Genomic DNA, 16,099 nt, shown 5'->3' on the forward strand with positions numbered 1-16,099 from the left:
TTACAGATGTTCCTTTATCGCATGCATCTCTAATTTCCTGTTTAATGCCATTCCCAACATCACCACTACAGTTTGGGGGTCTATATACAACCCCCACTAATGTTTTTTACCCCTTAGTGTTTCTCAGCTCAACCCATACAGATTCCACATCGTCAAAGCTAATATCTTTCCTCACTATTGCATTAATTTCCTCTTTAACCAGCAATGCAACTCCACCACCTTTTGCTTTTTGTCTGTCCTTCCTTCATTTCCCATCCCTGGTTACCTTGCAGCCATGTCTCTGTAATCCCAACTATATCATATCCGTTTACATCTATTTGCGCGATTAATTCATCCACTTTATTGCGAATGCTCCGTGCGTTAAGGCACAAAGCCTTAAAGCTTGTCTTTTTAACATTACTTGTCCTCTTCCCACTATTTTTCACTGTGGCCCTGTTTGATTCTGGCCCTTGATTTCTCTGCCTATCACTTTTCTTATTCCCCTTACTGCCTTTTGTTCTTGTCTTTGATCCCCCCCTCCTCTGACTCCTTGCAAAGGTTCCCATCCCCCTGCCATTTTAGTTTAAACCCTCCCCAAACACTCTCGCAAATACTCCCCCTAGGATATCAGTCCCAGTCCTGCCCAGGTGTAACCCGTCCAGTTTGTACTGGTCCCACCTCCCCCAGAACCGGTCCCAATGCCCCAGGAATCTAAAACCCTCCCCCTCACACCATCTCTTCAGCCACGTATTCATCTGGTATATCCTGCTATTTCTACTCTGACCAGCACGTGGCACTGGTAGTAATCCTGAGATCACTACCTTCGAGGTCCTACTTTTCAACTTACTTCCTGGCTCCCTATATCCTGCTTTTAGGACCTCATCTTTTTTTTTTACCTATGTCGTTTGTACCAATGTGTACCACGACCACTGGCTGTTCACCCTCCCCCTTCAGCATGTCCTGTAACTGCTCTGAGACATCCTTGACCCTAGCGCCAGGGAGGCAACATACCATCCTGGGGTCTCTTTTGCGGCCACAGAAACGCCTATCTATTCCCCTTACAATTGAATCCCCTATAACTATTGCATTCCCACACTTTTTACTCCTCCCCTGTGCAGCAGAGCCAACCATGGTGTAACGAATTGGGCTGTTGTTGCTTTCCCCTGAGAGGCCATTCCCCCCACCAGTATCCAAAGCAGTATACCTGTTTTGCAGAGGAATAGCCACAGGAGATTCCTGAACTAAAAGCAAAATACTGCAGATGTTGGAAATCTGAAATAAAAACAAGAAATGCTGGAACCACTCAGCAGGTCTGGCAGCATCTGTGGAAAGAGAAGCAGAGTTAACGTTTCGGGTCAGTGACCTTTCTTCGGAACTCCGAAGAAAGGTCACTGACCCGAAACGTTAACTCTGCTTCTCTTTCCACAGATGCTGCCAGACCTGCTGAGTGGTTCCAGCATTTCTTGTTTTTATTTGAGATTCCTGAACTGCCTGCCTAGACCTCTTGCTCTGCCTGGTGGTCACCCATTCCCCTCCTGCCTGTGGGGTCTGAGCCTGCAGTGTGACCACCTCTCTATACGTACTATCCACGATACTCTCCGCCTCGTCATCGCTCCACAGTGTCCCCAGCTGCCACTCCAGCTCTGAAACCCAGGCTTCCAGGAGCTGCAGCTGGACACACATCCTGCATACATGCTGGTCCCAGGCACTGGAAATGTTCCCGACTTCCAACATGGAGCACGAGGAGCACACCACGGCTTTGAGCTCTCCTGCCATGACTTAACCCTTTAAATTAAATTAAACCTTCTGGAAGATCTTAATGTCCAATAATATCAGTTACTCTAGGGCCCTTCTTCCCTGGTCCTCGTTACTACAGAACTCCCTAAAAAAAAACACAACTTACTAAATTTGAAATAAACTTTAAACTTTTAAACTTTTCTTACCTGAGATACTTACCCAGCTATTTAGAGCTATTCCCTAACAGCAGTGACTCACCAACCAATCACCTTGCAGCTCTCCTGTGACATCAATGCTTCTGTACAGGTGGATAACTATTTGGTTTCAAAATTAAACTAGTGGCTTTTTGAAAATTGAAATATTACTAGTAAGAAAATACTCTCCCTGTCAGTCCTTTCTCTGATCCCAGTCTGTGTTGCTTCTTCAGCTGAATCCATTTTCTCAATCAATGGCTTCTCTTCTACTCCCACACCATTATTCCTGGTGTTCCCCAAGGATCTATCCTTGGTCCTCTCCTAGTTCTCATTTACATGCTGCCCCTCACGACATCATCTGAAAAAACAGGTTCCACATGTACGCTGACGCCACCCAGCTCTGCCTCACGCCACCACCTCTCTCAATCCCTCAATTGTCTCTAAATGTCAGACTGCTTGCCTAAAATTCCCTGGTCTAGCCTACATGTGATCCCATTCCCACAATAATATGATTGACTCTTAATTGCCCTCTGAAATGGCCTAGCAAGCCACTCAGTTGTCAAGGGCAATTAAGGATGGGCAACAAATGCTGGCTTTGCCAGCTACATCCCACATCCACATCCCATGAAAGAATTAAAAAAAAGTCAAGAAACAAAAGATGGGTCTAGAGAAGGTGGAAATGACAATAGCAGAATCATCACAAACAACTGTCATCCAAAAAAGACATGGGGGCAGAGGTTACCATCTGAAATTGTCAAACTCAATGTTGAATCTGGAAGGTTGTAAACTGCCTAATCAAAAGATGAGGTGCTGTTCCTCGAGCTTCTGTTGAGCTTCATGAGACCAGTGTAGGAGGCCGAGGGCAGAGGTCAAAGTGGGAGTGGAGTGCTGAATTAAAATGACTGGTGACCAGAAGCTCAGGTTCACTCTTGTGGACTGAACGAGGTGTTCCACAAAGCGATCACCCAATCTGCATTTGGTCTCCCCAATGTATATGAGACCACATAGTGAGCAGCAAGAACAGTATAGTAAATTGAAAAAGTACAAGTAAATCACTGTTTCACCTGGAAGGAGTGTTTGGAACCCTGGAAGGTGGGAAGGGAGGGGGGAAAAGGGCAAGTGTTGCATCTCCTGCACTTGCATGGGAAGGAGAGGGGGTGTTGGGGGTGACAGAGGAGTGAACCTGGGTATCTGGGTGTCCTTTAAGGAAGCAAATCTGCCATCCTTACCTGGTCTGGCCTACAGAGAGAGAGAGAGAGATACAGCACTGAAACAGGCCGTTCGGCCCACTGAGTGTGCCGACCAACAACCACCCATTTATACTAACCCTACATTACTCCCATATTCCCTACCACATCCCCACCATTCTCCTACCACCTACCTACACTAGGGGCAATTTACAATGGCCAATTTACCTATCAACCTGCAAGTCTTTGGCTGTGGGAGAAAACCGGAGCGCCCGGCGGAAACCCACGCGGTCACAGGGAGAACTTGCAAACTCCGCATAGGCAGTACCCAGAACCGAAGCTGGGTCACTGGAGCTGTGAGGCTATGGTGCTAACCACTGCACCACTATGCTGCCCCAAATGTGACATGTGACACCAGACTCACAGCAATGTGGTTGACTTTTAACTCCCCTCTGAATGACCGAGCAAGCCACTCAGTTGTCAAGGACAATTAGGGATGGACAATAAATGCCGGCCTTGCAGCAACACCCACATCCCATGAAAGAATTTTTAAAAATCTTGATTGCACTGGATATGTCGTTAGGATGACAATGTACACCTGCTGAAGCAGGTGCTTTTAGGAGAACTGGTGGATGGCAGAAGAAAGCAGAGTGGACAATAAAGGTACTACAAAAACACATTAAAGATTCATTGAAGCAGCCAAGTCAGGTTTTGTGCTTTTGCAGAAACAGAAACCTTGTATAGATTAGACTTATGGAGAAAATACTTGTTCCTCGTAGCCAGTCATCACTTCCCTTTTCTTAGATTCCCCAAGTCCTGGGATGGACATAGGACAGGTTATCTCTTTGTCATGGGCTCCTTGTTAGAGTGGTCCTGTAAAGAAAGGGGAGGTAGCAACTAAAGAGATAGGAGAACAAATACAAACATTAAAACACAATGTATACATTCTCAGGAGCCCACTGAAGGCATAAAGACATCCATATCTCCATTCACAACTGCCAGGCCAGAATCAAAGCCAATTATGGCCTTTTCATCCTCTTCATAGTGTCAAATCCCAGATATTGGCATGTTTTCCTCCAGTAGGCTGGTGTTCCATGGCATTGTGTGCTGTCTTCTCTTACAAAGGAATAAATAGTGTTAATTGGCTGCTGTAGTCTCCAGATCCTGCAATCACAAGCTGTCAGGACTTGTAGAACAGAAGGTAGTAAGGTATGCGTCAGGGAACAAGGACCTAGGTTGTGAAACTTCATTGTGCAAGCATGTATTGCAGTATATGAAATACCGAACATGAGTGATGGCCAAGTCACTAATATAACAAAAAGTTGAGATTCTAACCAATATTGTTTACATTGCAGACTTTAACTACTTTTTCCTGTTGTTTTCAAAACTGGAAACATTCTCAAAGTAAATGTTGGGATTTCTAAAAGCTAAATACTGAGCTGAGAGGTAATCTTGCCACTTTAGAAATCAATGGTGCAACTGCACTTAGAATATTGTGTACAATTCTGCTTTCCACTGTCTAAAAAGAAACTTGAAGAAATTGGAAAGTGAGAAACCAGAATGATTGAGGGAATGAAAGAATTGGATTTTGGAGAGCAATTATAGCAATTAAGCATGTTCTCATTGGAAAAGAGAAGATTGAGAGGTGATATGATTGGTGTTTTTAGGATTCCAAAGTGACCAGATAGTGTAGACCATGATCAGCTAGAATCAAAGGACACAGGGCTGGATTTTAAGAGTCTGCTGCCGATCTTGGCGGTGAGCTCAAACGCCAAAGTGCTGCCGCAATCTCCAGCACGATGGCTCATTTAAATAGCCAGTCATCCCAGTCATTTAAATATTATAATTCAGTTCCCATTGCCCAGTGTCAGCCTCTGCTGGAACAACCTTTTTTTTAATTCATTCATGGGATGTCAGCGTCACTGGCCAGGACAGCATTAATTGCCCATCCCTAATTGCCCTTGAGAAGGTGGTAGCGAGCTGCCTTCTTGAACCGCTGCAGTCCATGTGAGGTAGGTACACCCACAGTGCTGTTAGGAAGGGAGTTCCAGGATTTTGACCCAGCAACAGTGAAGGAACGGCGATATAGTTCCAAGTCAGGATGGTGTGTGACTTGGAGGGGAACTTGCAGGTGGTGGTGTTCCCATGTATTTGCTGCCCTTGTCCTTCTAGTTGGTAGAGGTCGCGGGTTTGGAAGGTGCTGTCTAAGGAGCCTTGGTGCATTGCTACAGTGCATCTTGTAGATGGTACACACTGCTGCCACTGTGCGTCGGTGGTGGAGGGAGTGAATGTTTGTAGATGGGGTGCCAATCAAGCGGGCTGCTTTGTCCTGGATAGTGTTGAGCTTCTTGAGTGTTGTTGGAGCTGCACCCATCCAGGCAAGTGGAAAGTATTCCATCACACTCCTGACTTGTGCCTTGTAGATGGTGGACAGGCTTTGGGGAGTCAGGAGGTGAGTTTCTTGCCTCAGGATTCCTAGCCTCTGACCTGCTCTTGTAGCCATGCTTTTTATATGGCTACTCCAGTTCAGTTTCTGGGCAATGGTAGCACCGAGGATGTTGATAGTGGGGGATTCAGCGATGGTAATGCCGTTGAATGTCATGGGGAGATGGTTAGATTCTCTCTTGTTGGAGATGGTCATTGCCTGGCACTTGTGTGGCGCGAATGTTACTTGCCACTTATCAGCCCAAGCCTGGATATTGTCCAGGTCTTGCTGCATTTCTACACGGACTGCTTCAGTATCTGAGGAGTCACGAATGGTGCTGAACATTGTGCAATCATCAGCGAACATCCCCATTTCTGACCTTATGATTGAAGGAAGGTCATTGATGAAGCAGCTGTAGATGGCTGGGCCTAGGACACTACCCTGAGGAACTCCTGCAGTGGTGTCCTGGAGCTCAGATGATTGACCTCCAACAACCACAACCATCTTCCTTTGCGCTAGGTATGATTTCCCCCTGATTCCCATTGACCACAGTTTTGCTAGGGCTCCTTGATGCCATACTCGGTCAAATGCTGCCTTGATGTCAAGGGCATCATCACCTCACCTCTTGAGTTCAGCTCTTTTGTCCATGTTTGAACCAAGGCTGTAATGAGGTCAGGAGCTGAGTGGCCCTGGCGGAACCCAAACTGATTGTCACTGAGCAGGTTATTGCTAAGCAAGTGCCGCTTGATGGCACTATTGATAACCTCTTCCATCACTTTACTGATGATTGAGAGTCGGCTGATGGGGCGGTAATTGCCCGGGTTGGACTTGTCCTGCTTTTTGTGTACAGGACATACCTGGGCAATTTTCCACATTGCAGTGTAGATGCCAGTGTTGTAGCTGTACTGGAACAGCTTGGTTAGGGGTGCGGCAAGTTCTGGAGCACAGGTCTTCAGTACTATTTCCGGAATATTGTCAGGGCCCATAGCCTTTGCAGTATCCAGTGCCTTCAGTCGTATTTTGAAATCACGCGGAGTGAATCGAATTGGCTGAAGTCTGGCATCTGTGATGCTGGGGACATCAGGAGGAGGCCGAGATGAATCATCAACTCGGCACTTCTGGCTGAAGATTGTTGCAAATGCTTCAGCCTTATCTTTCGCACTGATGTGCTGGGCTCCCCCATCATTGAGGATGGGGATATTTGTGGAGCCACCTCCTCCAGTTAGCTGTTTAATTGTCCACCACCATTCACGGCTGGATGTGGCAGGACTGCAGAGCGTAGATCTGATCCGTTGCTTATGGGATTGCTTAGCTCTATCTATTGCAGTTTGGTTACGTAGTTTGGCATGCAAGAAGTCCTGGGTTGTAGCTTCACAAGGTTGACACCTCATTTTGAGATATGCCTGGTGCTGCTCCTGGCATGCCCTCCTGCACTCTTCATTGAACCAGGGTTGGTCTCCTGGCTTGAAGGTAATGGTAGAGTGGGGGATATGCCGGGCCATGAGGTTACAGATTGTGGTTGAGTACAATTCTGCTGCTGCTGATGGCCCACAGCGCCTCATGGATGCCCAGTTTTGCATTGCTAGATCTGTTTGAAATCGATCCCATTTAGCACGGTGATAGTGCCACACAACACGATGGACGGTATCCTCAATGTGAAGGTGGGACTTTGTCTCCACAAGGACTATGCGGTGGTCACTCCTACCAATACTGTCATGGACAGAAGCATCTGCGGCAGGCAGATTGGTGAGGGCGACATCAAGTATGTTTTTCCCTTGTGTTGGTTCCCCCGCCACCTGCCGCAGACCCAGTCTAGCAGCTTATGTGCTTTAGGACTTGGCCAGCTCGGTCAGTAGTGGTGATACCGAGCCACTGTTGGTGATGGACATTGAAGTCCCCCACCCAGAGTACATTTTGTGCCCTTGCCACCCTCAGTGCTTCCTCCAAGTGGTGTTCAACATGGAGGAGTACTGAGTCATCAGCAGAGGGAGGGCGGTAGGTGGTAGTAGGAGGTTACCTTGCCCATGTTTGTCCTGATGCCATGAGACTTCATGGGGTCCGGAGTCGATGTTGAGGACTCCCAGGGCAACTCCCTCCCTACTGTATATGCCACGCCCCCTGCGCCACAGGGCCCAACGTCGTAAAATCCAGCCAGCCCACAGTGTGTGCTTGAAGGGGCAAATTTAAATGAATCTGTGGAAACAATATTTCAGTGAGTTAGTGCCTGATCTATGGACAAAGTTCCCTAGGGCGATGACGGAAGCAGTTATTATTGATCATTTCCTGCTTTGGGGTGCTAGTACCTGGACTGGAGCTGGGTGCTTGACATTAGTTTCAATCTTAGTGTCTGCTATGAAGGGCTTGCAGCACTTGTCTGAGATCTCAGGTGTCACTGCAATAGTGCTGATGAGGAAAATTCTTGATGTGACCTACTATAATGTGTGAGACAGTGATTTTTTTATTTTTTCATGGGATTTGGGCATCACTGGCAAGCACAGCTTTTTTTGCAGAGTTTCAGAGGGTATTTAAGAGTCAACCACATTTCTGTGTGTCTGGAGTCGCATGTAGGCCAGACCAGGTAAGGATAGCAGATTTCCTTCTCTAAAGGACCATTAGTGAACCAGATGGGTTTTTACAACAATTGATGATAGTTTCATGGCACCATTACTGAGACTAGCTTTGACTTCCAGATTCTTTTTTAATCAATTGAATTCAAATTTCACCATCTGCTATGGTGGGATTTGAACCCATTTCCCCAGAATTTTAGGTAGTGCAGTGACACTACCACTATGCCACTGCCTCCCCGCAGTGTCCTGACCTCTCCTTTGGGAAGAATATAAAGGAAGAGAAAATGACAGCCAGCTACATCCCCAAGGTATTGTTTTCAAAGAGTGGTAAGAACATAACACAGCTTAGACCAGAAATGCCACCTTTTTATTCTTACAATAAATCCATTGTAATCAAATAAATATATTTTTAAAAATATTAACATTCTTGAGGCATCAATGTAATATTTGAGATGCAGTTATTTAATGCAGAATTTACACAAATTATTTCCTTCACTCAGCAGTTTCCCATCATGCTGTGAGAATATCTGAAATGTATAATATGTATATATAATGTAAATTTCTTTTTTTTTAAATACTCTATTTGCATGTTGTTTTGTATATTTGTGCCACTACTCAGCTGCTCATTCACATAAATAGGCACCCTCCCTGGCTGATAGACACATAGCAAGAGAGCAACATATAGAGCATACAAGGCTAGATTCTGCACTGAGGTACACAATTAATTTTGTGTCATGTTTCAGTCCAGAATGTGATGTGCTTCATTGTTTAGCATGTGGTATGATCCATTACACTTCTCGGCACTAATGTACGTTTTGTGTGTAAATGCGATTTTGCACAAGTGCAGATGTGGCATGAAGCAAAATATTACATGAAGAAAGGAAAAATGGCAAAGCAACAGGTGAATGACTGCCATTTTGACATTGTTTTGATGAAGGGTTATTTGCCGATAAAGCCACTTGTATTATGGAAACAAATCAGCCTCAGAATTTTTGGGTGTTGCATTTATGATACTGATTGGTCTAATAGCATACATTTATGTTTAATAACTAAATGTTTTGTGAAGGCTAAAAGAATTTAAAATATCAGTCTCACAAATTGTACTCTGGCAATGTCACTGACTAAAACACATTCCAGACTAACTGCCTTTTCCTCGGCTACCACTGTAGCCACTCTGGATGTCGGTTAGTTAATAACAACAGCTTGCATGTATATAGCACTTTTACAGTAAACATTTCACAGTTGGATGTCAGACCATACGAGGGGGAAGGTAGAAACATAGGACCATTATTGTTTACAGCATAGAAAGAGGCCATTTGGCCCATCATGTATGTGCTAGCTTTTTGCTAAAAAAAATCCCAAGTTAATAACACTGGTCTGATTTCTCCCCAGTGCCATGCATCTACCTTTGCTTCAACTATTTATCCACTTTCCTCTTATAAGATGCAATGGTTCTTGACTCAAGCATTCCATAATCCAACAATCTTCTATAAATATAAATATAAATAGAGGCATAGAGTACAAAAGCAAGGAAGTTATGGTGAACCTTTATAAGACTCTGGTTCGTCCTCAAGTGCAATATTGTGTCCAATTCTGAGCACCACACTTTAGGAAGTGTGAAGGCATGAGAGAGGGTGTAGAAAAGATTTACAAGAATGGTTCCAGGAATGAGGGACTTCATTTATGTGGATAGATTGGAGAAGCTAGGGCTGTTCTCCTTAGAGGAGAGAAGGTTGGGAGGTGATTTGATAGTGGTGTTCAAAATCACAATGGATCTGGACAGGGAGTTAAGGAGAAACTGTTCTCTTTAGTAGAACAGTTGAGAACCAGAGGCCACCAATATAAGGTGAATGGTGAAGAAACCAAAGGTGGCATGAGGAAAATTTTTTTACACAGTGAGTGGTTAGGATCTGGAATGCACTGCCTGAGACTGTGGTGAAGGTAGATTCAATTGTGGCTTTCAAAGGAGAATTGGATAATTATCTGAAAAGAAAAAAATTGCAGGGCTACAGGGAAAAGGCAAGGGAGTGAGACTAGCTGAGTTGCTCTTGCAGAGAGCCAGCATAGAGACAATTGACCGAATGGCCTCCCTCTGTGCTGTAACCATTCTATGATTTTATGTAAAGAAATTTCCCTTAACCTCTCTCCTCACTCTCTTTAAATTCATGACACACTGTCAATGACTCCTCAACCAGAGAAAATAGTCTTGTCCTATTGACTTTATTGAAATCCTTCATTATTTTGAAAATCTCTATTAAATCTCCTCTTAGCCTTCTTTCGCCCTGTGGCAGTAGTCCCATTATCTCAAGTCTTCCTTGTTACTATAGTTTCTCATCCCTGGCATTATCCTGGTGAGTCTACACTTTTGTACACTTTCTATGGCTTTAATGTTCTTTAATGTTCAGCCAAGAACGACATCTCAATTCATTCCATCTTCGCTGCCTCCGGAGAATACTTGGCATCAGGTGGCAGGACCGTATCTCCAACACAGAAGTCCTCAAGGCGGCCAACACCCCCAGCTTATACACACTACTGAGTCAGCGGCGCTTGAGATGGCTTGGCCATGCGAGCCGCATGGAAGATGGCAGAATCCCCAAAGACACATTGTACAGCGAGCTCGCCACTGGTATCAGACCCACTGGCCGTCCATGTCTCCGCTTTAAAGACGTCTGCAAACGCGACATGAAGTCCTGTGACATTGATCACAAGTTGTGGGAGTCAGTTGCCAGCGTTCGCCAGAGCTGGCAGGCAGCCATAAAGGCGGGGCTAAAGTGTAGCGAGTCAAAGAGACTTAGCAGTTGGCAGGAAAAAAGACAGAGGCGCAAGGGGAGAGCCAACTGTGCAACAGCCCCGACAAACAAATTTTTCTGCAGCACCTGTGGAAGAGCCTGTCACTCTAGAATTGGACTTTATAGCCACTCCAGGCGCTGATCCACACACCACTGACCACCTCCAGGCGCTTACCCATTGTCTCTCGAGATAAGGAGGCCAAAGAAGAAGAAATGTTCTTTCTATAATGGAATGCCCAAAACTACTCACAGTACTCTATCTGTGAATTAACCATTGCTTTGCACAAATTTATCATTACCTCTTTGCTCTTGTATCTTTGTTCTTACTTGTAAAAGCCAATATGCCATTGGACTTTTTTAGGCTTTACTAGTGGCATTTTTAAGGAATTACGTATCTGTACCCTGAGGTTTTCCTGTTCCTGCACACACTTCAATGTCTTGCCATTGAGTTTCTACTTTCCTTCCTTGTTCTTCCTCCAAAATGGACCATCTCATAAAATGTTTGGCTGCGTTTGCTGACAATGCAACCACTACATGGTGCAGTACTAGCACATGCGCAAATGCAGCCTGTTCCACTGAAATGTCACTGTCTGCGACGTTCAGGCAGCTGCCAGGATTAAAGATGGCGCTGCTCAATTTATCACAGAACATCAACTTCAACCCAGAAATGCCCTCAAAGATTGCCATCACCAATTCCATTCCACCCCCAACAGTCCCCTGCTCCCTCCGGCGCATGTGCCAGTTATAAAGTACCTAGTCGTCTTACTTCACCTAAAGTGAATTAGGAGCAGTGACTGTCGTTTCATAAGCAAATATGGCAGCACACAATGGGCATTTTTTGGTTGATACTCGGAGAATGTTGCGCAGTTTAAAGTCTCATCAGAAGGACAGCACCTCTGACAGTGCTGCACACCCTCCGTAATTCAGTGAGGTTTCAGTACCATCCCACTCTCCAGCCGCTCAATACCTGCTTCCCCACCCACCCTCTCCCCCGCTTCCTGACAGCTGTCAAAGAATACTTACCTGACTGCTGAAGAGTGGGGGTTCTGTCAATCTGGCAGCAAAGCAGAAAGTGCTGCAGAAATCCAGCAGGTCAGGCAGCATCTGTGGAGAGAGAAGCAGAGTTAACTTGATCAAGTTCACAGACCTGAAAGTTAACTCTGCTTCTCTCTCCACAGATGCTGCCTGACCTGCTGAGTTATCCCAGCACTTTCTGCTTTGCTGTCACATACTTACCCTGCTGTGTCCCAGTGTCTCGTGAAGTGGCGATCCTCTTCTTCCACTCCAATGCAACATTCCTTCTTGTAGGCGTGCCGCACCTGGGTGAATAATCGTAATTTTGCACATTCCATGAGATGAGACTGAAATATACCATTAAAGGCGAATACACAACAGAAATAAAACCATAATTGAAGAATAATTACCTGCTACGAGTATCTAAGCATCTGACTGTGAAGAGCTGCAGACTAATATGCATTTGGAATCTGTATTCATTTCTCTGCTGTTATGTGAAAATACATGTAACTGCAATTATACCATCTTTGTTAAAAAATGGAAAAATGTTCATATTCTAGCTGCATTGCCAACTACAAATATTACACCAATAATTATGATCAGCTGCTGCAGAAGCAAAGTGTTCGTGAACATGTGTCAATGTGTAATTGTTGAAAAACCCATGACAGCAGCACAGTTTGGCACCACCCCCCTCCCCCCCCCCCCACCCCACCCAGTGCTGCATTGGTTTTCAGACATGTGCAAGACAAACCTTGCAGCCAGATGTTAGAGCTGTTACACGGTGGAGTCACCTTTGCATTTAAAGGACCACACCAAAAGCCGAGGATGGCAGAGGGGTACGCTAGGGTGGCCCCACTGTGTAATGAAGCCTCCCTGCTCACTCTCCTCCAGGCTGTGTGGGCAAAGCGGGAGGTCCTTTTCACCAGCGATGGTAAGAAGAGGCTCTCCCACATGAACAAGGCAGTCTGGCTGGAGGTGGCAGAGAAGGTGAGTAGCCGTGGGGCTATCCAGCATCAAAGGGTCCAATGCCGGAAGGGGATCAGTGATCACTTTCCCAGCAAGCCGGGGCCCTCTAGGCTTCATGCGCACAGGGTACGACCGCCAAAGCCATCCACAGCCAAAGGACTATCATAGCAGCAGCCTTCCTAGTGCAGAAGTGGCACCGCAGAGGAGAATCTACAAGCATTTCCAACAAGCATCCTGACACAGTTGGTTCTGCATGGGTGACACAACACCCTAGAAAGGCCGGGAACAAAGTCGTCTTCACCAACATTGCAGTGCTTTTACTGTGTGAATGAAGTGTGCCAGCATGTACTGATCACGGGTCCTCCCATTAGAGCATTGGCATTCCAGAATTGCCAATGTATGGAATAACATTATTGCCATGCCAGTATCACTCATCTGCATCTCCATGGATGCAGTAATGTGGACAATGGCTCAGTATTCTGCTGCAAGTAATGGTGTATGCAAAGATATTGCAGATGCGGACTGCTGCACAACAGGTGAATAAGGGTGTTGTATGGCGTGCAGAGCCTATGGTGGTTCCTATAGCGTGGAGAACCTTTGAGCAATGAGGCGCTGCCGTGCATCCTTAGCTCGCTGCTTGGCCTGCATGCAATGCCTGGATGTTCTCCGTCCTCCCATGTGCCTTCCCTGCTGTAAGATCTCAGCGTCATCATTGTCTGAGGATGAGTCCTGCTCATGTCTCTCTTCATCCTGCAAGGCCTCCCCGCTATTGACTGTGTAGTTGTGCAGAGCACAGCAGACAGCAACGATGCGAGCTACACTTTCCAGCCTGTACTGCAGGGCACCACCCGATCTATTCAGGCAACGGAATTGCACTTTAAGCATGCAATCGCCTGCTCAGTGGTGGCTCTTGAAGCTCCATGGCCGGCATTGTATCGTCCTTCTGCAGCAGTGGTGGGGTGTCCCACCGGTGTAAGAAGCCGTTGTCTCCAAGAAGCCACCCCTCCATCTGAGCCATTTCAGTGAACAGCAAAGGCAACTGTGACTGGCACAGGATGAAGGTGTCATGGCAGCTGCCTGGAAAGCGGGCACAGATTTGCATGAATCGCTTCCGGTGATCACATACCAGCTGCACATTGGTTGAGTGGAAGAACTTACGGTTTACGTATTCAGCTGGTCGCCCGGCGGGAGCCTTGATGGCCACATGGGTGCAATCTATGACCCCTTGCACCTGTGGGAATCCCACAATGGAGCAGAAACTGGTGGCCCTCTCGGCTTGGTTTCCAGGGTCCATCGTGAAGCGGATATAGTCAACAGCCCTCTGGAACAGGGCATCAGTGACCTCCCGGATACAGCAGTGCACTGCTGACTGTGTGACCCCACAAAGGTCTCCAGTGGGCCTCTGAAATGATGCAGAGGTATAAAACTTGAGAGCTGCTGTCACTTTGAGGGCCACAGGCATAGGATGTCCCCGAAGCCCCTGGGCTGCAGGTCATCATGAAGCAGGGCATAGAGATGTGTCACCGCCTCTCTCGACATCCGCAGTCGCCTCTGACACTGGCGCTATGACATCTGCTTGTATGTCATGCAGGATCTTTAGAAGCGTGGTGATCTGTAGTGGTGAGCTCTCCTTGGGTGCTGCTGCTCACGACCGGGTGCCTCTATGTGTGCCTGCATCTGCCCGTTGATTTTGCCTGTGAGGCATATGGATCCTCTCAAGAAGCACATCAGTGAATACAGGGTGAACCATCCCCATTTTCAAGTTGCAATTCAACTCGGTTCCTTCAATTGTTCGAAGGTTCTTGACAGGGCAGAGATTGATGTTGAGTGGAACATCAGGTGCTTTCATGCAGCATCTGTGTGGTATGGCATAACATTGCCCACCTTAGCTCCCACTAAGAGTGGCACCGCATGACCACATAGAGATTGAACATGCTGCATAGATTGACCCACAAGACATGTAAGCTTCACACACCTACCGTCTGTGGCACTCTCCCCACGTACAGGGTGACTCGAGTGCGATTGCTCCTTCAATGACAGAGGCAGTCAATGGCACAGAGCTGCCAACCATTAAAGAGGGTGGAATCATGGTGGCTACCTTCCAGAATGCAAAGTTAGACTCCTGCATATCCCCCTTCCTGCAGGATTGCAGAGTTAGACTCCTGCATATCCCCCTTCCTGCAAGAATGCAGAGTTAGACCCCTGCATATCCCCCTTCCTGAAAGATGCAGAGTTAGATCCCTGCATATCCCCCTTCCTGCAAGAATGCAGAGTTAGACCCCTGCATATCCCCCTTCCTGAAAGATGCAGAGTTAGATCCCTGCATATCCCCCTTCCTGCAAGAATGCAGAGTTAGATCCCTGCATATCCCCCTTCCTGCAAGAATGCAGAATTTGACCACTGCATATCCCCCCCTCCCTCCTCCCTTTAAGAATGCAAAGTTAGACCCCTGGATATCCCCCCTCCTTCCAAGAATGCAGAGTTAAACCCCTGCATATCCCCCCCTCCCTCCTCCCTTTAAGAATGCAGAGTTAGACCCCTGTGTATCCCCCCTCCCGAAATGCAGAGTGAGACCCCTGAATAACACAACTTATCTTTGCTGGCGACAACTTCTGCCTCTGAGGACCCGCCAGCTTTTCAAATCGTGAACGGGACGGAACGTGACGGCTGCCTGTTCAATGAAAAATCCGGAAGTGTCAGTGCAGAGGTGGCGGGCTGCATAATTAGCATAGATAAGTAATCATTACCATATGTTAATTGTGGTGCTGCTGCCATGCGGTGGGAGGGGGGCCGCAACAAGGTCCCGACGCCACCAGTAAAACATGGCGGGCCCGTCTCGACGTCGCGGCTCGAGTCAGGCCTCTCCCCGCAGCATTTTACCGGCTCCCTCGCTGTGACCCACGGCGTCAAGGGGCCGGTAAAATCCAGTCCAAAGAGTCTACAAAGGAATATGAATAGGTTAAGTGGGTGGGCAAAAATTTGACAGATGGAGTATAATGTGGGAAAATGTGAACTTTTCCACTTTGGCAGAAAGAATAGAAAATCAGTATATTATTTAAATGGAGAGAGATTGCAGAACTCTGAGGTACAGAGGGATCTGGATGTCCTGGCACATGATTCACAAGAAGTTAGTATGCAGATACAGCAAGTGATTAGAAATGCAAATGAAATGTTGTCATTTAATGAAAGAGGAATGGAATATAAAAGTCCGGAGGTTTTGCTACAATTGTTGGTGAGACTA

At 46.6% G+C, this 16,099-nt stretch overlaps 1 protein-coding gene across 1 annotated transcript; it reads right to left on the reverse strand.

Annotated features, from left to right (window-relative positions):
* Window positions 1–13,437: 13,437 nt before the first annotated feature.
* On the reverse strand, window positions 13,438–14,320 carry LOC137374200 (putative nuclease HARBI1). The gene is made up of 2 exons (XM_068039989.1): window positions 13,827–14,320; window positions 13,438–13,711 (listed from the first exon to the last, which is right to left on the reverse strand). The coding sequence occupies exons 1-2, from the start codon at window positions 14,318–14,320 to the stop codon at window positions 13,438–13,440; spliced, it is 768 nt and encodes a 255-aa protein (XP_067896090.1).
* Window positions 14,321–16,099: the final 1,779 nt, after the last annotated feature.

The sequence above is a fragment of the Heterodontus francisci genome, chromosome 10 (assembly GCF_036365525.1).
Source record: "Heterodontus francisci isolate sHetFra1 chromosome 10, sHetFra1.hap1, whole genome shotgun sequence".
NCBI classification, from domain to species: domain Eukaryota; kingdom Metazoa; phylum Chordata; class Chondrichthyes; order Heterodontiformes; family Heterodontidae; genus Heterodontus; species Heterodontus francisci.